Here is a 24,541-nt window from a genome sequence, read left to right on the forward strand (position 1 = left end):
AGGGTTCTGTTTGGGGGAAACTATATTTATTTGTGCAAAATCGGTAAAAGATGTAAACACAAAGAGCAGTCTGTTCACTTCCTGAAAGGCTCACATTCTCTGTAAAAAGCACAAATAGCAGCCATTCTGTGCAGTTCCCCACAGCTAAAGCCAGTCACCAAAACTTTTTGTCCTCACTGTGCATGCTATATAATTAAAGAAATGCAATTTTGATAACAGAAAAATGTTTAAGTAACATACCCCTTTTACTTTATTATTTCTTTATAGTGATGTATTTCTATCTCTAACTTTTACCCCAAAACTGTTTTGATCACTTCCAGGGAAAATGTAAGTACAATATAACAAATCAGTAGGGAGGAATTTTCCACAGTGAGCATGTATTCCTCTTGCAAAGAGAAAGAGAAAGCAAAAAAAGTTATTTTTCTCTTCATTTTCTTTATTTTCTCTACTCATGTTATTTTAGGAACTAACACAAGCTGGAATCGAGATTGCCAGAAGAAATATCAATAACCTCGGACATGCAGATGACAGCACCCCATGGCAGAAAGTGAAGAAGAACTAAAGAGCTTCTTGATGAAAGTGAAAGAGGAGAGTGAAAAAGTTGGCTTAAAGCTCAACATTCAGAAAACTAAGATCATGGCATCTGGTCCCATCACTTCATGGCAAATAGATGGGGAAACAATGGAAAGAGTGACAGACTTTACCTTTTGGGGCTCCAAAATCACTGCAGATGGTGACTGGAGCCATGAAATTAAAAGATGCTTGCTCCTTGGAAGAAAAGCTATGACCAACCTAGACAGCATATTAAAAAGCATAGACATTACTTTGTGACAAAGGTCTGTCTAGTCAAAACTGTGGTTTTTCCAGTAGTCATGTATGGATATGAGAATGGAATATAAAGAAAGCTGAGTGCCAAAGAATTGATGCTTTTGAACTGTGGTGTTGAAGAAGACTTCAATGAATATTCATTGGAAGGACTGATGCTGAAGCTGAAACTCCAATACTTTGGCCACTTGATGCGAAGAACCAACTCACTGGAAAAGACTCTGATGCTGGGAAAGACTGAGGACAGAAGTGGGGGACAGAGGATGAGATGGTTGGATGGCATCACCGACTCAATGGACATGAGTTTGAGTAGGCTCCAGGAGTTGATGATGGACAGGGAGGCCTGGCATGCTATAGTCCATGGGGTTGCAAAGAGTCGGACATGACTGAGTGACTGAACTGAACTGAAAAGTTACTTAAATAAAAAGAGTGAGAGAGAGAAGGATCACAAGAAAGGGCAGCTAAAAACAAGGCAGGAATGAAGCTGCTACTAGGACTGCACTTTTTAAAAGAAATCAATATTTTTATTCATTCCAAAATTTCATTCTGTGTAGCTTAGGGGTAAAACAGCATTTTTGAAGAAAAATGGGGGCTGGGATCAAGTACCAACAGCAGGCAAGTGCTAGGTCATGCCACTGGCAGGGAAGAGGCGTCAATACTGCCTCTGCAAACAGCGGCTTCAAAACTGCTCCTCATGGTCCAGTGGTTAAGACTCCATGCTTCCACTGCGAGGGACACAGGCTCAATCCCTGGTCGGGGAACTAAGATCGCCACATGGTGCGGCCACAAAACTGCTGCTGATATTGGCTAAGGGCTGAATCAATTGGACAACCAAGCTGTCTGCTGTGATGAGACAAACTGTAGAGTGCTGTTCCAAGCTTAGACTGGGTTTTGAGAACAGTGCAGCAGGTAACGTGCCCACCTTCATCACCCTGTCTCCTGACATCACATCAACAGGCACAGAAGAATAAACTGTGGCAGGGCTCTCAAAGGAAGGTAAGTTCTGTGATGAGAGACTACCCCAGGGAGTCTGAATTAGACTGGCAGTCAAGCACAGCTCATCTCCGAAGTCACAGTTAAAGTGAAAGTGAAGTCACTCAGTTGTGTCTGACTCTTTGTGACCCCATGGACTGTAGCCTACCAGGCTCCTCTGTCCATGGGATTTTCCAGGCAAGAATATTGGAGTGGGTTGCCATTTCCTTCTCCAGGAGATCTTCCTGACCCAGGGATTGAACCCTGGTCTCCCGCATTGTAGGCAGATGTTTTACCTTCTGAGCCACCAGGGAAGATTGACAGTTAAACACAGACCTAAAGAATGCATGGGAATAAATTATGTGAAGAATGGAGAAAGAACTTTTCAGGTGGTAGAGAGAACAGGTGCAAATATCTTTCAGCTAAAGGGACTTCCCTGATGGTCCAATGGTTAAGAATCCGCCTTCCAATGCAGGGCACAAGGGTCACAGATTCAATCCCTAGTCGGGGAATTAAGACCGCACATGCAGTACACTAAGCCTGTGCACCACAACTAGAGAAGCCTGCACGCTGTCACGAAGACCCAGCACAGCCCCCCAAGAGAAAAAGATCCTTCAGCTAACATGAACTGAAAGGAGAGTGTGATGAGGGGGAAGCAGACAGAGAAGAGTGATGAGGGGGAAGCAGACAGAGAAGAGGAGAGAAGCTGTGATTTATGCAGGGTTTTCTATATACGAGGAACTGTGTTAAGCCCTTTCTATGCATCCATTCACTTGATCCTTATAAAAACTGTATGATGTGGTTACCAAAGGGGACAGTGGGGAGAGGGATAAATTAGGTATATGGGATTAACAGATACATACTACTATATGTAAAACAGACAAACAACAAGGATTTACTGTATAACACAGAGAACTATATTCAACACCTTGTAATAAGCCATAACAGAAAAGAATTTGAATATATACATATCAATATATTGATATATAACTGAATCACTTTGCTGTACACTTGAAACTAACACGATATTGTAAATCAACAAAGGTTCATTAATAATAAGCCTCTATGATGTAGCTACTACTATTTTCCATTTTATTTTTAAATTCATTTTCTTTAAAGATTTTTTTTTTTGATGTGTACCATTTTTAAAGTCTTTATTGAGTTTGTTACAATATTACTTCTGTTTTATAGTTTTTGGCCATGAGGCATGTGGGATCTTAGTGCCCCAAGCAGGGATTGAACCCACATCCCCTGTATTGGAAGGGGGAGTCTTAACCCCTGGACCACTGGGTAAGTCTCCTATTTTCCCATTTTAAAGATAAACAAACTGAGGTAGGGAGAGACTAAGAATTGTTTCCAGGGTCACACAGCAAATAAGGAGAGGGACGGAGCATGAAACTCAAACATCTAACCATTAGACCACATGCTTATTGGGCATGATAAAGTTTGTGGACTTGATTCTAAGTTCACTGAAGATGGGGACATTGGAGGGCAGGAGAGATGACTTGGGGATTCAGTAAAGAGGCTGTTGAGGCTGTCAAGGCAGCCAATGCCCCCATTGGATTGTTACTCAACTCACAGCAACCAGAAGATGAAATTAAAGACTTGGTCAGAAAAAGTATGATAGGTCTTGATGAACAATTTCCAAAGTTAATTTTGCCCTGAGACAAAAATGATCTAGAGAAAGCAAAATTCTAATAATTTAGATATAACATGATGAGGGGAAAAAAATGTGGAAAAGAAGAAAAGCCACAGTCTTACGGAAGATTTTTTTTAAATATATGAAACACACAAAGAACTTTTAGTCATAGTACTTTAAGAGAATAAAAAATAAAACATACAGCATCTAAAATAAACACTTTAATATATCTAAGTGTTTAAAATACAGATTATAACCATTGTTATTTTGACCCTCTCCAAACCCGTCAATCCTAAAGGAAATCAACCCTGAATATTCATTGGAAGGACTAATGCTGAAGCTCCAATACTCTGGCCACCTGATGAGAAGAACTGACTCATTGGAAAACACCCTGATGCTAGGAAAGATTGAGGGTGGGAGAAGGGGGAGACAGAGGATGAGATGGTTGAATGGCATCATTAATTCAATGGGCATGAGTTTGAACAAACTCTGGGAGATGGTGAAGGACAGGGAAGCCTGGCGTGCTATAGTCCATGGGGTCTCAAAGAGGGACTGAACAGCAACTGACTAAACTCACTGATCTGTGTCTATACACAGTCTCCTTTGAGAAGCATGTCTGAGGTTGGGAAGACAAGTACTACCACTGCCAAGTAATAAATGATGAAACCCAGCACCAACCTCCCAGCGTGATTATGATGAAGAATTGAAGCAGTGTTTGTAAAGCATTAGTGTCTGACACAGAGAAACAGTTACTTATGTGTTAAATAAGTAATGGGTAGCCATTGCTAAATCATCTATTGTTTCAAATGAATTAGAAGAAAATAGAAGATAGAATGCAGTAAACAGTGATTACAGTTTGTTCAACTTTGGTTATAGTTACACTGCAACCCAGCATCCCATATATCAGGAGAGGTTAAAAAGTTGGAGACAGAGTGTCACACTATAGAGCCTGATTCTTTCATTCTTAGATTTGCCTGTGCACGTGACAAAGCCAAAAACTACTGCATGGATATACCCTACGCAGGCAGAGACAGCTTGCACCAGCTGACAAGAGCATGTAGTATGTACTGCTTCTCAATTCTGTGATCAGTGATCAGCGATACCACCTTGGTATCTGGATATTTATTATGATGAGAGTATTCACACTAGAAAAGCTGGCAAATGCTATCCATAAGGACTTTTACCCCTCCTCAACCAGGAGAGAGAGTTTAAATACTGGCCAGCATACTACTATCTCTCTGCTCAAAACTGCATACAAGTTTTCATAAAATAATAATAATAATGAATTCAACCCATCATCAGTTCTGCAGAATCTCATGGGCATACATTCTCAGAAGTAAGATAATGGTGACAACTTTTTTTAAAAAGGCATTGGATCCAGTAAATTCAATACCCTCAATTCAGTTTCAGTTCCCTGCTAGACACTGCACAAATCTGAGAAGAAATGTTAATAAATATATGATTTCTTAATTTTAGGCAATGTGAAATTCTAAGAGAATTCTTTTGTCTGAGGACACAGCAGGAAGGCTTGGTAGTTTAAAGGCCATCTTTCCCTCTATAGACTCATCTAACACTGGACAAGAGCTGCTAAAAACATAAAATTATTGATTTTTTTAAACCCCATTTTTTAAGATTGTGAAAACTTTCTTAATATTCTAATCTTCAGTTTTTCATTTGAGATATTCTGGTCCTTCTCTTTGATAGGTGTTTAAATCAGAGAATGTAATTTAATTAACAATATATAAATAGAAAAATTATTTTCTACATTTAATTAATATATATTAAGTATAATATATTATACACTGTAATAGTCAATTATGTTAATAGGGAGAAGGCAATGGTACCCCACTCCAGTACTCTTGCCTGGAAAATCCCATGGACAGAGGAGCCTGGTAGGCTGCAGTCCATGGGGTCGCAAGTCAATTATATTAATTATGCTGATAATTAACATAATAAACACATAATATATTAAAATGCACTGTGCACGTGGGTGTCTGTGTGTGCTTTCATTCATGTCCAGCTCTTTGCAACCCCATTGACTGTAGCCCACCAGGCTCCTCTGTCCAAGGGATTTCCCAGGCAAGAATACTGGCATTATTATACAGAGTGAAGTAAGCCAGAAAGAAAAACACCAATACAGTACACTAACGCATATATATGGAATTTAGAAAGATGGTAACAATAACCCTGTATACGAGACAGCAAAAGAGACACTGATGTATAGAACAGTCTTTTGGACTCTGTGGGAGAGGGAGAGGGTTGGATGATTTGGGAGAATGGCATTGAAACATGTATAATATCATATATGAAACGAGTCGCCAGTCCAGGTTCAATGCACAATACTGGATGCTTGGGGCTGGTGCACTGGGATGACCCAGAGGGATGGTACGGGGAGGGAGGAGGGTTCAGGATGGGGAACACGTATATACCTGTGGTGGATTCATGTTGATATATGGCAAAACCAATAAAATATTGTAAAGTTAAAAAATAAAATAAAATTTAAAAAAAATAAAAAGCAGGAAAAAAAAAAAAGAATATTGGTATGGGTTGCAATTTCCTACTCCAGAGGATTTTTCCAACCCAGGGATCCAGCCTGAGCCTCTAGCATCTCCTGCATTGGCAGGAGGATTCTCTACCACTAGCACCACTTGGGAAGCCATATAATACACATTAATATACAATAAATATTAAATAATCCTAGATTTTGAAATGGTTTGATGTTCCTCTACTAGTTAAGTGCTTGGATATAGACCAGAGCTAAAAACCCAGCCTGAGACCGTTCTGGGTGACAAAAAATGGACACATGTGGGAATGAGCCTGATTCCTTGCCTTCAGAACACTTAGCTTTAACTATATGTATTTGTTAGTATAGTTTTAGAAACCTGCTATTGCACCCACTAGACTGTGCGTGCATGCTCAACCACATCTGACTTTTTGCAACCCCATGGACTGTAGCCAGACAGGCTCCTCTGTCCATGGAATTTTTCAGACAAGAATACTGGAGTGGGTTGCCATTTTCTCCACCAGCGGCTCTTCCTGACCCAGGGCTGGAACCCCGGTCTCCTGCATTGGCAGTTGGATTCTTTACCTAATCAGCCATCACGGAAGCCCCACTAAATGGTGAGCTCCTTGCAAAGGGGACTCTGTCTGCTTTCACCACCTCTCTCTTTCACCCACCACTGTACCCTCAGCACCTAGTGGAGTGTCTGGTATGCATCAGATCCTCTATAAAAATTTGCTGCATAAACGGTAGGAGGAACTCCTGATACGGAGTTCTATAAGCATGAGGGCACCATGGGGATTCTGGTGGGGGGAAAAAAAAATCTGCACTAAGGGAAGGAAGCCCAACTATCAAAGCGAGGCTGAATAATAACCCCTCCCTGGGACCCCACCTCCCCCACGTTCTCAATCCTCTCACATCACAGGAAAACTTTCGAGTCCTGCAAGTGGTCTACCACTCAGATAGCCCTCTGCCTCAGGGTCCTAAAGACAGCCCTTGAAGCAAGATGAGAAGCTTTGGAAGGCATTTGGAATTCCTGGCAGTGCAGCCTGGGTACCTTCCAGCGACCGTGGCCACCACAGAGCATGCGCATGAGCGGTGTGAGCTCACCCAGCCTCTAGGACCCTGCGAAGGTGGCGGGGACTCAAGGTTTTCCAAAGCCTCCCAAGCACCAGCAGCGACAGGAGTGACTGAGCACGGGCAGACGTGCCAATGAGTGATTCCAAGAAGAGTTTGTGAGTTCATAGGAAGCAGCCTTTACAACACCCACTCCACTCTCAACAACAGAGTCTGAGCAAACTGGTGTCCCACTACTAAAGTATACACGACTTAAAAGGCTCTCTGGCCATCAGCTCCACAACCTGTCACTCTCTTCAATCCTATGCAAGGAAATTTAGATACCAAAAATCCATGACCTATCCCTTTAATTTCTAGCTGGGGCCTTAAATTTTTGTTGCTATTATAAAGTAATGCATGCTGGATTTGCTTCCACACAGGGGGCATAGGTTCCATCCCTGGTCTGGAACTAAGATTCCGCATGCCCTGTGGCCAAAAAGATAATAAAATAAAGTCAGGTTAAAAAAAATAAAGTATTGCCCGCTGAATTCTTTATGTTCTCTTTCTCTTACCAGACCCTGAAAATGTTTATTTTGAAAATACCTTGCAATTCTCAAAAACTGCACTTTATATATTTAAAATGTTCATACATTTTACTTCCTTCCTAGAGAAAAAAAATAACAATTAAATACCAAATTGCTACGCTCACGTAAAGCTGTCCTACTCAAAGGGAGTCAGCTCAGACCTGACAGCACCTGATGCTCCATGTTGTTTGGCACAGGGACCACGGCAGTCTAATTTCTGGCCGGGTCTGCGCTGACCTAATCCTGACAGCTGGTGCTTCATTAGAAGTTATAAATCAGAAACTCTACCCTTCTCTCACCCCCAGTCTGGTAAATGGCTACTTGTTTCTTGAGAAGGGGGGAAAAAAATCCTAGAGCTGACATACTTTTCTGAAACTTCCTTCTTCTAAACAGCAAAGGGAGAGTATAAAAGGAAATGCCTCCCTCCCCTTCTTGGCATGGCTGCGGACTCAGTGTTCCTCTTATGTGCTCTCTAACCACATTGCAAAACACATTATGGAAACCAGTGAGCACATCGGGTTCAGACTGTGTGATAAGCTTTTTCTTAAAAAGAAGCAAAGGGGAACTTGAGATGCCATTCATTTTATTCAGAGAAAAGCAGTGTCCTTTTTTTTTTTTTTAAATTTCTTTTCCCATCTCTAACATGCCATTTGGTTATGGAGTGATAAGTTCCATTTCAAAGAAATCTGAGATGGAAATTCCTTTCAGAATTTGGATTTTATCTCTTGGGTTTTAACTTGCTATTGGTCTCAGTTCCTGATACTTTCTATGGTCAAAGGCTCTCAATCAGGGTGGGCATCAGAAGTGCCTGGAGAACTTTAAATAAATTACATATGCCAGCCTTAAAACCTTGCATATCCTTTGAGCATGAAATTGCACACGGAGGCATTTCACTTGAAGAAATGATCATCTGTGCTGCTGAAGTGCCTGCAGCACTTGGTCCAAGTCTCTGGGTATTAAAGAGACTACACAGAAGGAACTGGAGCACAGCCACTGAGAGCAGATTTATTTGAAAACCTTACACTGCCAACATCATACCTGGCACCTCTTACTGATGTGACAGTGGAAACCGCCTCCTCTGCAGGGCTATGATGTTTTCCACTCAAATAGCCTGTTGATCTCACTTCTAGCAAGTCACGTCTGACTCTGCAGCAAAACCTCATGGAGCAAAACCATCTTGCCACCCGACTGGTACAACCCCCTGTGGCCCCTCTGTGTTCGTCCTCATGAGCAGCCAGTCCATAATAGTCCCTCTCTTCTGCCTAGGGCTGTTGCCAAGGAGTCTGGGCATGTGCGATGCTCAGGGTCTTCTAAGGACAGTGTCTGTGGTCATCATACTGATATCATTCAGCTGCCGTCCAGCAGCAGTTAACTCTATCTCCAACCTCTGCTGGGCTAGACACATCATGGAGTGAGTGGCTGCTGACTCCTGTACATGGCAGAGGGTCCCCGCAAACAGAGACCCCCTGCACCATCCACACACCTGTAACCTAACTGGGCACGTCTCCCCTGCCCAGCTCAAATACACAGCATCTTATTCATTTTAACCATATCCTTGTCCTTTTCTTCTCAACCCTTTCACTTTTGAAAAAGTCAGAACAATAATGTTTGTCGTAGCTAAAAACTAGGAGGGGACATCTCTGGTGGCACAGTGGATAAGAATCCGCCTGCCAATGTAGGGAACACAGGTTCAATGCCTGGTCCTGGAAGATTCCAAATGCCACGGAGCAACTAAGCCTGTGTGCCACAACTGCTGAAGCCCACACACTCCAGAGGATATTCAACAGTCTAGACCAACAAATGAGACCATGGGAGATACATCTTGGGTCTAGTTTAAAAATGGGAGAGAGAATAACACGGAAGGAAGAAGAGAGATGAAGTCTAGTCACTAAGAGGTTAGGACCAAGCTAGCAAAATTCAGATGGAAATGTTAAAGTGTGCTCATTTGTACTCACAAATTAGTAAGAGCCACTACCTGGTGGCTCAAACAGTAAAAAATCTTCCTGCCACGCAGGAGACCTGCGTTTGATCCCTGGGTCTGGAAGATCCCCTGAAGAAAGGAATGGCTACCCACTACAGTATTCTTGCCTGGAGAATGCCATGGACAGAGGAGCCTGGTGGGCTACAGTCAATGGGGTCACAAAGAGTTGGACACGACTGAGAGACTAACATTAGTAAGAGCAGGAGACATGCAGGCTATATCTTGTATTCTTATTGTTTGCTCACATGACTAGGACTTGACACTATTAGGTGCTATGGGCACCTGTGACATTACATGCCTTGGAGATCTGTGTTCCAGAAAATATTCCCAACTGAGCCACAGTCTATGGGAAATGACCCACTTAGACATTATAACGTGGTAATCACTTGATACTTTGGCATTTCAACTGGTACTAGGAAGTTAGCAGAAAGGATCCCTTGGGCCAGTGAAGATTGGTTTAACCATATATCAAATATAGAGCTTTTGTAATTTTTTAAATTTAGAAAAAGAAAAGCTAAATGAAGATCAAATTTTGGTGGCTTGGAATTAAAGAGTTAAGACAGTTGGGGAGGTGGGAAGGGATAGAATGGGAGTATGGGGTTAGCAGATGCAAACTAGTATATATAGAATGGTTAACACCAAGGTCCTACTGTATAACATAAGGAGCTATATTCAATATCTTGTGATAAACCATAATGGAAAAGAATACATAAAAAAGAATGTTTATATATGTACAACTGAATCATTTTGCTGTACAGCAGAAATTAACACAACATTGTAGATCACCTATACTTCAATAAATAAATATACTGATGCAACAACAACAACCAAAGATAATTAGGCTAGTGCAAGAGTATCCATTAAGTCCAAGCTTTGTAGAATACCTTAGTTTCATCTAGCACAAGGTGAAAACTGCAACAACTGGTGTGTATGCATTTCAAACTATCTGGAGAGAGCAAAGAACAGAATATATGTTCTTTACCGACACTTCCTAAGGGAAGTCAAATTAGTCTGAACTCTGTCCCACATCCCTATCCTACCTCTTCTATGCTAAGGTAGCATATGCAGTGAAACCATATTTATGTTTATGTTCAGATTGATGTTTTATAATCTATGTTTATGAATTTACATATTAATATTCCAGAGGATAAATGAGAATATCCCATTGATTCAAAATTCATACAATTGATTTTATTAGTAGCCTGTTAAAATGAGTATAGGAGACTATTTGAGTTCAAATTTTACACAAAAATTAAGTATACTTATAATTAATATTTATAAAAGTATTTTGAAAGAATGATAGTTTTTTAAGTGTGACTTTATTAAAGAATGGAGCTACTTAACTAGACATTAACTCTCCTAAGTTTGAGCAGAGAAGAGCTCAAGAAAGAGGCTCTTCAACTAAGAAGCAGCAATTGGACAAGATGTTCTAGAGTCTTCTCCCCAGGACTGACTTCTTCCTTGGGGTTCTCTTATTTTGATTCTTTTTTCAGCATTATTTCTTAATACCAGGAAAATTTCCCTTTAAAAAACCAGTTCATCCCTTAAAATATAAAATGCCAATAACTTATGCTCAGAAATATACATGTGCATTTTAAAAAAAGAATTTTCACTAAAAACTTAGAAAGTTCACATTCACATGGAAAATACAGACTCATTAAAAACAGTCCAATTTCAAAATAGACTTGTGTCATTAAGGAGTCTAAAAAAGTAGTCAAGGGTTTGACAATTCTCAAACCACCTCAGTTTAAGACAAAACACTCAGTTCAGGAAGGCAGGTGTACCTTGGGAATACCTTTTCCTCCACAGACTCATTGGCTGCCACTGTCATCTTCTCTGCCTTATCACCTGTGTTATTTTAAACATAACAGCTTCTCGTCCCCCACCAAAGGACAAAGTGCAAAATATGAAACTCAGAGTCTCAGATTTCATGGTGGCCTCCAATTCAGTTCTGCTTTTCAAACTGAGGAGCAAGAGTGGCCAGAGGGGTGGTGGCTCACTCTTCCATAAGGAAGGGGTGGTGGCTCACCCCTCAGTCATAAGAAATGACTGTCTAGTGTTTTCCTTCCTGGTTGTAGTAGTCACCTTACTATCCCAAAGCATTCTCCTATGACTCACTCAATTTACCCCCATCCACCCCATCAGTCAGGGAGTGATGAACAGAACGTACCAATTTTAAATGCAAAATCTTTGCCATCCAATAACCACACCATGCAAATATTGTACATCGAACACAGATACTATCACATAAAACTAAAGTGGAGGGGACTTATGACTGACCAAACAAAATATTCAGTTAACAAAATACTTTTTTAAAAAGGCCAATTGATATCTAGTTTCAACTGTTCCCTTTGGAAAAATGCGGCATATCTTGGTAATCTTCAGCATTTTGACAATTCACAATCATGAAGCAACTAAATTTAAAAAAACAAATAAATCTCCAGGAAATATCTGCAGTAGTCATATTAATTCCCATATCAAAAGTATCCAGACTAAAAAGTGTGTTAGTCACTCAGTTGTGTCCAGACTAAACTTCTTATTTATTCATCTAAACTTAAGGTTTTGAGAGAGTTCCTAAAATACAAATGTATAATAATTTACTTATGTAATTTTCTTGTCAGAGCAAACATTAAAGATTTAGTAGTCAATATTTAGTAAGTTTATTCGTTTATAAGTACTATCAAAATCAAAAAAAGAAAAGAACTGTATAGCTATCACAGTAGGTTTAAAAATAATGATATTTAGATATCTTTATTTGTAATTTTCTAACTACAATGTTAGCTCTTAAAAAATATCATGAAACATGTCAACAGATAACAGAATGGAAGAAAGTTGAATTATATGTTAAACTTTTAAAAAATATTTGTATTTAAAACAATACTTACTCTTTTGCCTCCCTCTAAGAGGATATATCCTGAGTTTTTCAATAATATCAACCACAATCAAGCAAGTCAGAACTAGGGAGACTGGCAGGTCAGGTAACATATCCGGTAACACATCAGTGGAACCATTAATATTCTTTTGAACCTGTTTTCAGAAGACCATTAAGAAGCATTAAATTTTTGTACTTTCTTTGTTCACAGTTCTTTGAGGAATCTGAAAGAAGTGCTAAATTAATTATACATACATTTGCTAAAAGATCAGAAGCATGGTTTTCAGCTTTTTAGGTGTTCAATCCCACAAAGTTTTGAACCATTTCTAAAGATGTCATTAGGATCCACGTTAATGGAAGACAGAACTCTATCAGTTAAAGACAGACTTCAGTAAATGTGCATTAAAATTTAACAGAAGGAATCTCTCCCAACCCAACAGCTATACAGAGCCTCTGAGAGTCCTAGCTCAAAGATGTAGGGAGACAAAGATTAGAGTGTAGGGTCTTCTAAGAAGAGAGAGCTGGGTAAACCCAGCTAGGCTTTGGAGCACTTGCTTCATCAGTTTAAGGTATCCACAAAAAACCTATGGCAAAATCAAGTTAACCGTAGTACATTAAGAGTTTTCAATACCTCTGAGGACAAGAATAAACCAAAGGTTACACCATTACCATTTCTATTCAACACTGTACTGAAGTCCTAGCCAGTATAATGAAGCGAGAGAAAGAAACGGTGTTTAAGTATTAGGAAAAAAGAGAAGCAGAAAGTCATTATTCATAGACTGTATGATTATAAATGGACAAATCTCCCCCAAAAGGATAAATTATTTCCTCATACCAAAAACAGAACAGTTATAAAAAAAGATTTTTAAAAATGATACCATTTGTTACAACCTCAATAAAATTCCAACTTTTCTGTGGAAAATGATCAGCTGATTCTAAAATGAACATGGAGATTCCTTCAAAAACTAGGAATAAAACCACCATATGACCCAGCAATCCCACTGCTAGGCATATACCCTGAGGAAACCAAAATTGAAAAAGATACATGTACCCCAATGTTCATTGCAGCGCTACTGACAATAGCTAGAACATGGAAGCAACCTAGATGTCCACTGACACATGAATGGATAAAACAGCTGTGGTACATATATACAATGGAATATTACTCAGCCATAAAAAGGAATGCTTTTGAGTCAGTTCTAATGAGGTGGATGAACTTACTGCCTATTATACAGAGTGAAGTAAATCAGAAAGAGAAAGATAAATATTGTACACTAACATATATATATGGAATCTAGAAAGATAGTACTGATGAATTTATTTTCAGGGCAGCAAAATAAAGAACAAAATAGAGAACAGACTTATGGACATGAGAGGGAGATGAAGAAGGAGAGGGTGGGGTGTATGGGGAGAATAATATGGAAACTTACATTACCATATGTAAACTAGATAGTCAATGGGATTGCTGTATGACTCAAGGAACTCAAAGAGGGACTCTGTAACAACCTAGATGGGTGGGATGGGGAGGAAGATGGGAAGGAGGTTCAAAAGGGAGGGGACATATGTATACCTGTGGCTGATTCATGTTGATATTTGGCAGAAAACAACAAAATTCTGTAAAGCAATTATCTTTCAATTTTAAAAAGTGGAAAAAAAAAGAAAATACAAAGAGCAAGACATTCTAGAAGAAAAGGAAAACAGGAAGGTTTACTCTTCTGGATACAAAGAGCTATTATAAACATATAAGAATTAAGATATTGTAGTGTTGGCACAGGAATAGAAAAGTAGGCCGTGGAACAGAACAGAAAGCTCAGAATAGACTATGGACACACACATCTGGTTTATTAACTACAGAGAAATGTGACAAGGACAGACATTTTAATAAATGGTGCTCAGTCTATTAGCTATTATTTGGGGGAGAAAAAAACAATCCCTTACTGCACAACACACACAAAAATTAGTTATGGGTAGATTGTGAAGTTCAAAGAGAATTTCAAAATGTTATATAGGAGACTGTCTTTAGGACTTTAAGGTTTAAATTGACAATATGATAAAATTGTTTCAAACAGGTAACCAAAAGAAAATACGGCAAATAAAGTGACACAGTGGACTACTGGCAAAACCAATACAATATTGTAAAGTTTAAAAATAAAATAAAAAAAAAAAGCTTTTATCCATCAAAATATACAATTAAGAGCATGAAGTTACAGAATGAGACGTTTGCAATACATAAAATCGACAAACAGCCTGAAATCTGAATATATAAATAATTCCTCCAAATCAATTTTTAAAAGATAAGCAACACATTAGGGGGGAAACGGAATGAAAAATATGCTCAATCTCATTAATTATTGGGGAAATGAAATTGAAAACTATAATGAAATTCAAGGATATTCTCACCATAATGGTTAAAATAAAAAGGCTGACAACGCAAGTCCTACTGAGGATGGGGAACACAAAGACTGCTCATTCTCTGCTGCTGCTGCTGCTGCTAAGTCGCTTCAGTCGTGTCCAGCTCTATGCGACCCCATAGACGGCAGCCCACCAGGGTTCCCCATCCCTGGGATTCTCCAGGCAAGAACACTGGAGTGGGTTGCCATTTCCTTCTCCAATGCATGAAAGTGAAAAGTGAAAGTGAAGTCGCTCAGTCGTGTCCGACTCTAGCCAACCCCATGGACTGTAGCCTACTAGGCTCCTCCGTCCGTGGGATTTTCTAGGCAAAAGTACTAGAGTGGGGTGCCATTGCCTTCTCTGCATTCTCTGCTAGTGGAAGTCTAAATTAATATAATCTCTTTGAAAAACTGACACTTTTAGCTATAATTGAGTACTTGAATATCTTGTGATCCATCAGTTCTACTCCTGCACATTTAACTAACCCAAATGCTTATATATGGCACCAAGAGACACGTTTAAGGATGTTCACAGCAGCAAAAACTGGAAACTGAAATGACCATCAAGAGTATAACTGATGGGAGTTCCCTGGTAGCCAAGTGGATAGGAGTCCCTGGGCAGGGAACCAAGATCCCACCAGCCAGGTGGCATGGCCAGAAAATAAAATAACATAGAATAGAACTGATAGAGTGTGATATATTTGTAAAATGAAATACTGTACAGGAATAAAAAATGAAAATGAATGAACTACATCTAAACAGAAAAACAAGAATAGCCCATATTTTGAATGAAAGATACACAGACAGAAAGATCATAGACAGATAGACAACAATTTGATTTCCTTGTATAAAGCTTTCAAAAACAGATAAACTAACCTGTGAAGTTAGTAAGGTAGAAGTGACCTTTTGGATAGAAGGAAGGGTAGCCAATAGAGATGGCCTTTAGGGAGCTGGCAAAGTTTTATTTTTTGAACTGAGTAATGTTTCCACAGGGGTTTCCTTTGTAGTATCCCATTAATATTGTCTATATTGTGTGAACTTTTCTGTTTGTGTGTTACACCTCAGTGAAAAATAAGAAAAAAGTAAACAAAAATATGCAACAATGGGTGAAACATAATGAGAAAGTTGGCCCAAAGGGGCCATAGATAGTGCACAAACCATAAGTAGTGCATAAATAGTGCATAAACCATAAATAGTGCATATAGTTTATCTATGATAAACCATAGACAGTGCATCACTGGGACAGCAGTGTTCCTTGAAAGGTCATACCCTGAATTTCTGAAGCTCATAGGTACCTCCCAGGTGCTTTACAAGGTCTCTGGTGGGGAAGGAAGAGAAAATGACAAATCAAGATTCAAATATTTGTGGGTTGCCGTTTGATGCAAAGTCCATCTTCTGAGGATATTCTGTGTGTTCATATACTGTCCTCATGCTGCATCTAGGACATGTTCCAAAGTCATGTAATTTCTAATGATGTCATCCATTACCTGGTATACATCTCTCTCATAGCACTAAGCAGACCTACTCTTCCTGCCTGTTTTTTTGCTCTCTACCATCTGTTTAAAAATTACTGAGGGCTGTGCAGATGTGCTGTCGCTTCAGTTGTGTCCAACTCTTTGTGACCCCATGGACTGTAGGCCACCAGGCTCCTCTGTCCATGGAATTCTCCAGGCAAGAATACTGGAGTGGGTTACCATTCCCTTCTCCAGGGGATCTACCTGACCCAGAGATCGAACCCATATTTCCTGAGGCTCCTGCATTGCAGGCAGATTCTTTACTGCTGAGCCAGCAGGGAAGCTCACTGAAGGCTAGAGACTGTCAAATTTTTTTCCTCTATCCTCAGGATCTAATTTCATGTAATATGCACTAGTGACTATCTACTCAACATGTAAATGAAAATTTTATTAATAAATTAAAAAATTACATCTTTCAAGCACCTTACAAATAATAAGATTAGCAGGGCATTCTGCTTTGAATTACTATCTGGGTAATAAGAGTTCTCACAGCCTAAAAGTTGTAGCTATAATATTCCTGTTCTGCAGATACCCATCCATCAGAGTCCCTTGGGAGCTGCCTTTGGTTGAAACATAAATTCAAATTTATTTTCAAATAAACATCACATGCAAATTATTTGGCAACAGATATCTTATCAAAGGTCTTATCATGTGAGTGGCTGTTCCCTGAGATACTGTTCTATTCTCTTTAAAACCAAGAACACTCATGAAAAACATCAGGTTAGAAGAAACAAAATGTGGATCTTCTCTCAAATTCCTTGCTTTTTTATTATTTTCAAGTGACATTCCTTTCTCCCCACCCCTCTACACAAACACCGTAGATTTTAAAAAATTGGCTGTTAGACCTTCCTCCACAATCACAGAGATAACAATGATCCAAGACTGGAGAAAATCAACTTTAAGAAACTTGTTGGGCATACCATTCTGTGAAATTTTAAGAACAGGGGGACATTCTAAAATCTCAAAATCTTACAGGCAGGAGAAGAAATCAAAATTCCATACCTCGGTCACTGCTATAGAAAAGCTGAAGCTGGGAAGCGTGGTGAGTACTATACACATCATCAGAACAGGTCTCCTAGCAAAGGAGAAAAAATAAGCAAAAGCAATAATGTACAAGATCAACAGTTCCTGTTCCATTTTGCCAGTTGTGCAGTTCTTGCACTCCTTTATAGTTTTTCTAAGAAGCCACTGCTTCCCTATTTCCATTTCCCAAATGTTTGAGTATGGCAAAGGGGAACACACAAAAAACAAGGATGTTTTTCTAGAATAAGAGGGTGAAAGGTTTCCAAATAATTAACAAACCGTCGACGGCTAAAAGCATCACAGTGCAAGGCAAATGACGTTCAATATTTTCATAACTCATTCATTAGAATCCTGTCCAACACGTCAGGCTCTGGTGACCAGTTGAAAAAAAAAAAACAGCATGACTCTCTCTAGGGATACTATAGCCCATGCTGCAAAACTGATCTTTCAAAAAATAAATTAGAAACCATATACCATTAGTTAAAGGTGACAAATCTGGATTTTTCTTACCTGAGGGGGGGGGAATTTTATATATATATATATATATATATATATATACACACACACACAAAAATCACATAGTTTTCATATTTGTTTTTGGACCACCTTTTAAGCCTTGCCTGGAGAATTCCATGGACAGATCGTGTAGTCACAAAGAGTTGGACACAACTGAGTGACTAACACTTTCACGTTTTAAGCCTTGCATGATCAAGCAATCAGTTATTGAGATATAACATATAAATATTTTATGACAGACAGAAGTAACACATATATTTAGCATTATCAATTTACAGGAAGATACTGTAAAATACACTCAAATTTTTCTATAATGAACTATTTACCTCCTCTCTCCTTAGTTAAGAGTCAGAGTCAGAAGAGTTAAAGTCGGCTCAGTCGTGTCCGACTCTGCGACCCCATGGACTGTAGCCTACCAGGCTCCTCCCCCCATGGGATTCTCCAGGCAAGAGTACTGGAGTGGGGTGCCATTTCATTTATAGGGTAGTGTGTGTTTAAGCGCACAGTGTTGGAGTCTTTCAAAAGACTAAGAATTTCTGCCTGCCATGTCCCTCTACTTCAGCCTCATCCTAGATTTTCTAGGTATAGACATAAGACAGGGGTGAGATAGCCCAACTCTCATAGCCAGACCCAGAACAACCTGCTAAAACCAGAGGTATGATGAAATTTTAAAATTGGTAGCTTTGCCTCTTGCTCTGAGCCCAGATGGAGATTCCTGAAGCACTCAGCTCTCTCAGGCTGGCAAAGGCATTCACAGAGTCCTCTTCTCAGCTTCACCTTTAAGAGTACCTCAGGAATTATTCCGGCACCTCTTCTTTTTCTGTGTTATTTGCCTGATATCTCGGCCAATCCCATCATCTAAACATCACCAACTAGCCCAGGACTTGCAAACAGATTCTAGAATATATACAATGGCCTCTGTCCTGAGATCTGGAGTTGGACACCAACCCATCTATTTGGTACCTCCATTGGATGTCTAACAGACAACTTAGGCTTAACAGGCCTGAAAAGGAACCCATACTCATTCCAGTCATCATCCAGTCCTGCATGATTTACTGCCAAAGTGCATTTCAAATCATCGTCCGCTAACACAGCTCACTCACTATCATCTCTTATCTGCAGTGCTTCGTAACCAGTTTCCTGTTAGTGTTTCTATTCTTGCCAAGCAATATTTTCCCATAAAGCAAACGTCTAATTTTGTAAATGTAAAACTCATCTTAACTACTCAGCTCAAAATCACCAGGGCTGGGAGGAGTGGGGAATGGGGAGTTAATGTTTAATGGCTATAGAGCTTCAGTTTTTCCAGATGAAGAAGTTTCTGTGGATGGATGTAGCACACCAGTGTGGATGTACTTAATGCCCATGAGCTCTACATTTAAAAATCATTAAGATGGCAAGTTTTATGATAGGTGTATTTTACCACAAAATATATTTGTGGGTTTAATAAATTTTCTAAAAATCTCCAGTGGATAAGTAATTAAAATAAAATTGAAACCTAGCACCATTGTCTACATGTTCTCCATGATGTGGTTTCTCTTATTTCTTTTACTCTCTTCACTTAGAATGATCTGCCCCTTCCCCAACATCCACTTAACCCCACCATACTGCTGCTGCTGCTGCTAAGTCACTTCAGTCGTGTCCAACTCTGTGCGACCCCATAGACAGCAGCCCACCAGGCTCCCCTGTCCCTGGGATTCTCCAGGCAAGAACACTGGAGTGGGTTGCCATTTCCTTCTCCAATGCATGAAAGTGAAAAGTGAAAGTGAAGTCGCTCAGTCGTGTCCGACTCTTAGCGACCCCATGGACTGCGGCCTACCAGGCTCCTCCGTCCATGGGATTTTCCAGGCAAGAGTACTGGAGTGGGGTGCCATTGCCTTCCCCGCCCCACCATATTAATAACATCTAATAACATACTAATAACATTTTGGTATTCTGTGATCATACCAATCTTGCCCCACCTGCCAGATTTACACTGGCTATTCTTTTCTGACAGGGAGTCTCTGGATGATAGACCTAGTCTAGATCATTAATCTTTCATGTCTGACTCCTGTTTGCCTATTTCCAAGGTAAGTTCCATGGGACAAGGTACCCTATCTGAGTTGTTCATTACTTTATCTCCAGCATTTAGAACAATATTTCCAAACCATTTTTATACAATAAACTTTCTGGGAATCTTATAAATCCTATGGACCCTTCTCGGAATTTTTAAGTACATAAAATACATAGACTTATACAACAAAGTAATGAGGCTGAAAGACAGTTATCCACAATCTTTTAAAATTTTGATTTAGTAATTTACATACCTCAGAGTAGGAAACGGCAACCCACTCCAGTATTCTTTTCTGGAAAATTCCATGGACAGAGGACCCTGGCAGGCTATAGTCCATGGGGCCACAAAGAGTCAGACACGACTAAGCAACTGAGCACACAGGCAATATATACACCTAGCTAATGCTTACGCCTTGCAAGGAAAGTTATGACCAACCTAGACAGCATATTAAAAAGCAGAGACATTACTTTGCCAACAAAGGTCCGTCTAGTCAAGGCTATGGTTTTTCCTATGGTCATGTATGGATGTGAGAGTTGGACTGTGAAGAAAGCTGAACACCGAAGAATTGATGCTTTTGAACTGTGGTGTTGGAGAAGACTCTTGAGAGTCCCTTGGACTGCAAGGAGATCCAACAAGTCCATCCTAAAGGAAACTAATCCTGGGTGTTCATTGGAAGGACTGATGCTGAGGCTGAAACTCCAGTACTTTGGCCACCTCATGCGAAGACTGACTCATTTGAAAAAACTCTGATGCTGGGAAAGATTGAGGGCAGGAGGAGAAGGGGACGACAGAGGATGAGATGGCTGGATGGCATCACCGACTCGATGCACATGAGTTTGGGTGAACTCCGGGAGTTGGTGATGGACAGGGAGGCCTGGCCTGCTACGATTCATGGGGTTGCAAAGAGTTGGACACGACTGAGTGACTGAACTGAACTGAAGAACATATTGTCTTATTTTCTTTGACACACTCCTATCCATATTGCAAAAGATGCAGAAAAGATGAGAGAGCACATTCGGGAGAAAACAATTAGGGTGTGGCTTGTGAATCCAATCAACAATCTCAGCAGAAACACTAACAGCTTGCACTGAAGGGCGACAGAGACAGGACAAGATGAAGAAAGGCCGTGAGACTTCCAGGATACGATAGGCAGGAAATGGGCTAATACAGAGCTGTGCTGTGCCATGTGTGCATGCTCAGTCCTGTTCAATTCCTTGCAACCCCATAGACTGTACCCACCAGGCTCCTCTGACCATGAGATTTCCCAAGCGAGAATACTGGAGTGGGTTGCCATTTCCTTCTCCAGGGGATCTTACCGACCCTAGGATTGAATCCACATCTTCTGCATTGGCAAGTGGATTCTTTACCACTGAGCCATCTGGTAAGCCCAATACCGAGCCATTTGGCTGCAAAGATGTGCCATCATTAAGAAAAGGGAAGAATGACTCTGTGATGCCACAGAGGCCAGGGAAGCTGCCACTTCTACCATGGGCCCAGGGGTTCCCTCCTCAGATGCAGAGAGCAGGCCTGTTGCCCATGGCCCAGAGGGTGGAGCCCTTACTCTGATAGGTCCAGAGGACAGAGTGTCCACACACACAGGTTGGTTGTCAAGCCTTAAACCTTAGAACTGCAGGCTAAAACCAACATATAGGCAGACCTTGTTTTGCTGTGTTTCACATTACTGTGCTCTGTAACAAACTGAAGGTTTGTGGTATCATAGAGAGTACACTCAGACATTAACAAGTCAGCTAGCATCCCAAGGAGACATCACGAAGAGTAAAAGGTTCAGAAATCACAGGACACAGAGAATAACTGATGGGACTTGGACACTGGAGAAAACTTCTTAGCAGACTAAATGGGATGTGGCTGAAATGGCTGTGATGAGCCCATCTTCAAATATTTGAAAAGCTTCAGTATAGACATAGTGAGCTCAGAAAGGAAGTCACCCTTAGAGACACAATGTGGAGAGTTGTCATCACACAAGCGACAGTTTATGAGAGCCGACGAGAGAGCTTGAAAAGCAATAAAAGGGGACATATGTATTCGTATAGCTGAATCACTTTGCTGTACACTTGAAAATAACAGAACACTGTAAATCAACTATACTCCAATAAATTTTCTTTTAAAAAAAGGGAAGAAAAAAGTGTCATGCTACTGAGAGTGACCATTACATGTGGCTAATTAATTGCTGGTAGCCATGCCAGCATAATTTCATAACAAGGACAGTACTCTGAAATTGGTGAGTGTTTTTTTTTTTTGGGGGGGGGTGGTGAGTGTTGAATCACTGAAAATTGGCTGATTGATTGATTGATTGAAGCCAAAATTTTCTTTTTCTTCTTCTTTTTAAAAAATCTTTTAGCCCCACCATGCAGCATCTGGGATGTTAGTTCCCCAACCAGGGACTGAATATGGGCTCCCTGTGGTTACAGCATGGAGTCGAAACCACTGGACAGGGTATCCCAGAAGCCAAACTTTTCTATGCAAATTAAAATATGCAACCTCCAAATTAAAATGCTTGACACATAAAAAAGAAAAGCAATAAAAAGAGAAAATCAGGGGGCAATGGGTAGGGCTCCCAGCCATGGCCAAATTCATTGGCATCTAAGGCAGGGCATAGGATGTGACAGCTACAAAGAAGACGGGAAGGAAGCTACACATGGCAGAGTTTATTTCAATACAAGGAAATAAGGAAGACTATTCTCATAATTGCTTCCCAGGTGCCACTGGTGGTAAAGAATACGCCTGCCAATGCAGGAGATGGAAGAGATGTGGGTTCAATCCTTGGGTCAGGAAGATCCTCTGGAGAAGGAAATGGCAACCTACTTTAGTATTCTTGCCTGGAAAATTCCATGGGCAGTGGAGCCTGGTGGGATACAGTCTATGGGGCCTAAAGAGTTGGACACAACTGAGCGAGTGAGCACAATACAACACATTCTCATTATTAGAGACACAAAAAGTCATGAAGCTCCTTTAAAATCAGAGGCAGACTGTCTGTATTGTGAGAAATAGTATGATAGATGGACACTAAGGTATCTTCAGCTTTCAGATGATTCCAACACTGAATTCTAAAAGCAAGGGGAAGAGTAGAGTTTTAGAGGTGGAACGGAAATGCAGGCAACATTTTTCAAGGTTATTACTCTGTCAACAAGGACATGGAGGGAATGAGAGGGACAGAGAGGCAAAAGGAAGGACAGCTGTTGGTGAAGGTCTCCAGAGCCCCAGGAGGTTCATATAACGCTCTCTGTGCCTCCTTGAGCAAAAGCAACCAGAACAAGGGATCTGACGCTAGACGTGAATAGATCAAAAGTTGGCGAACCATGCCAGAGACTCAAGTGCACAGTGGCCCTGGAAATCAGTGCCTGATTGGGGTGAGGAAAACAGTCATGAGAACAAGATGCTGAGTCGATAGAGATGAAAGAGGAAGAACTCATGGAATCTGGTGACTGACTGCATATGCAGGAGAGAAAAGCAAAAGTGAATCCACTCCTGCTGACTGACTGGAGGCGGTGGGACAAGCAGAGAAAGCCTGTGGTCAAGGACAAGAAAGTGATCAGTCTTGGTTTTCAGAAGATGACAGACAGACTGAGAGAAAGAGGGTTCTCTGGGAAGAAGTAACTGTTAAATACCACTGGTTATCTCCTGGCAATTCACCTATGACCTTCTCGGAGGTGCTGGAAAGAATGAGCTCTGCCTCCTCAGGTGAGCCAGTCACTCGTGTGTGTTGCTGTGCACCGTTAAGGTGCTCAGACTCAAGATAAATGGGGTTGGTCTTGACTCCCTACTCACTGGGCAGATGGTCTTTTAACCTCTGTGCCCCAATTTCCTCACTCATAAAACGAACACTGTAAATGTTCTTCTTCATAAAAGAGAATTAACTAAAATAACACAGGCAGTGTGTTTACAACTCTTTTTGGTACATAGTAATTGTTCAATCAATATTTACTCTTATTTTACTATGATGACAACTAGAACTATTACTGCTATGACTTCCACTGCCACCAGAAACAAATCAACAGCAAATTTTGCAGTGTAAGTTAAGGATGTCAACAAAGGAAAATGTTCCAATTGGAGTCTTTCCAACTTGGCACTGCCCAGGATGGCCGACACGTCATGGTCTGAGGCAGAGGTCCCCAACCTCCAGGATCTAATGCCTGATGATCTGAGGTGGAGCTGATGTAATAATAATAGAAATAAAGTGCACAATAAATTTCATGTGCTTGAGTCATCACAAAACCATCCCCCACCATCCTAGTCCATGGAAAAATTGTTTTCCAGGAAACTGGTCCCTGGTGCCACAAAGGTTGGGGATGGCTGGCTAAAGAAATCATACTCTGCAAGTCTCGATAGAATCCTAAAGTATCACCCCAATCCAGTCTGGGAACCCCCAAAAGTCTTCTAGGATTATCCTTCCCCAAGGTACCCTCTCCGAGGAAATCTACTTCAGTTTCAGGTTAGTTTGTAGCTCAACGGTTTCACCCATTCACTGATTAGTCTATACCTCAATGGTTTCACCCATCCCGTCATATCCTAGGCAAAATTTCCTCTTATTTACTGGGATATAAAATTTGGGGTGGATATAAATAGTTTTTCTTCTTTTCCTCAAACCATGTCCCTAGTTT

At 40.5% G+C, this 24,541-nt stretch overlaps 1 protein-coding gene across 2 annotated transcripts in view; it reads right to left on the bottom strand.

Annotated features, from left to right (window-relative positions):
• The window catches only part of TMEM236 (transmembrane protein 236), a 48,807-nt gene that overhangs the window by 12,312 nt on the left and 11,954 nt on the right, over positions 1-24,541 (bottom strand). For both annotated transcript variants that reach the window (XM_086334163.1, XM_086334164.1), the window contains exons 2-3: positions 17,336-17,408; positions 12,443-12,584 (exon numbers count right to left, since the gene is read on the bottom strand). In XM_086334163.1, coding sequence (XP_086190289.1) covers positions 12,443-12,584; positions 17,336-17,395 — 202 coding nt within the window. In that variant the 5' untranslated portion in view covers positions 17,396-17,408. The remainder of the gene's footprint in view (positions 1-12,442; positions 12,585-17,335; positions 17,409-24,541) is intronic.

This window comes from Bos grunniens, chromosome 13, assembly GCF_055505025.1.
Source record: "Bos grunniens cultivar Pamir isolate PY7600 chromosome 13, Bosgru_T2T1.0, whole genome shotgun sequence".
In the NCBI taxonomy this organism is placed as follows: Eukaryota; Metazoa; Chordata; class Mammalia; order Artiodactyla; family Bovidae; genus Bos; species Bos grunniens.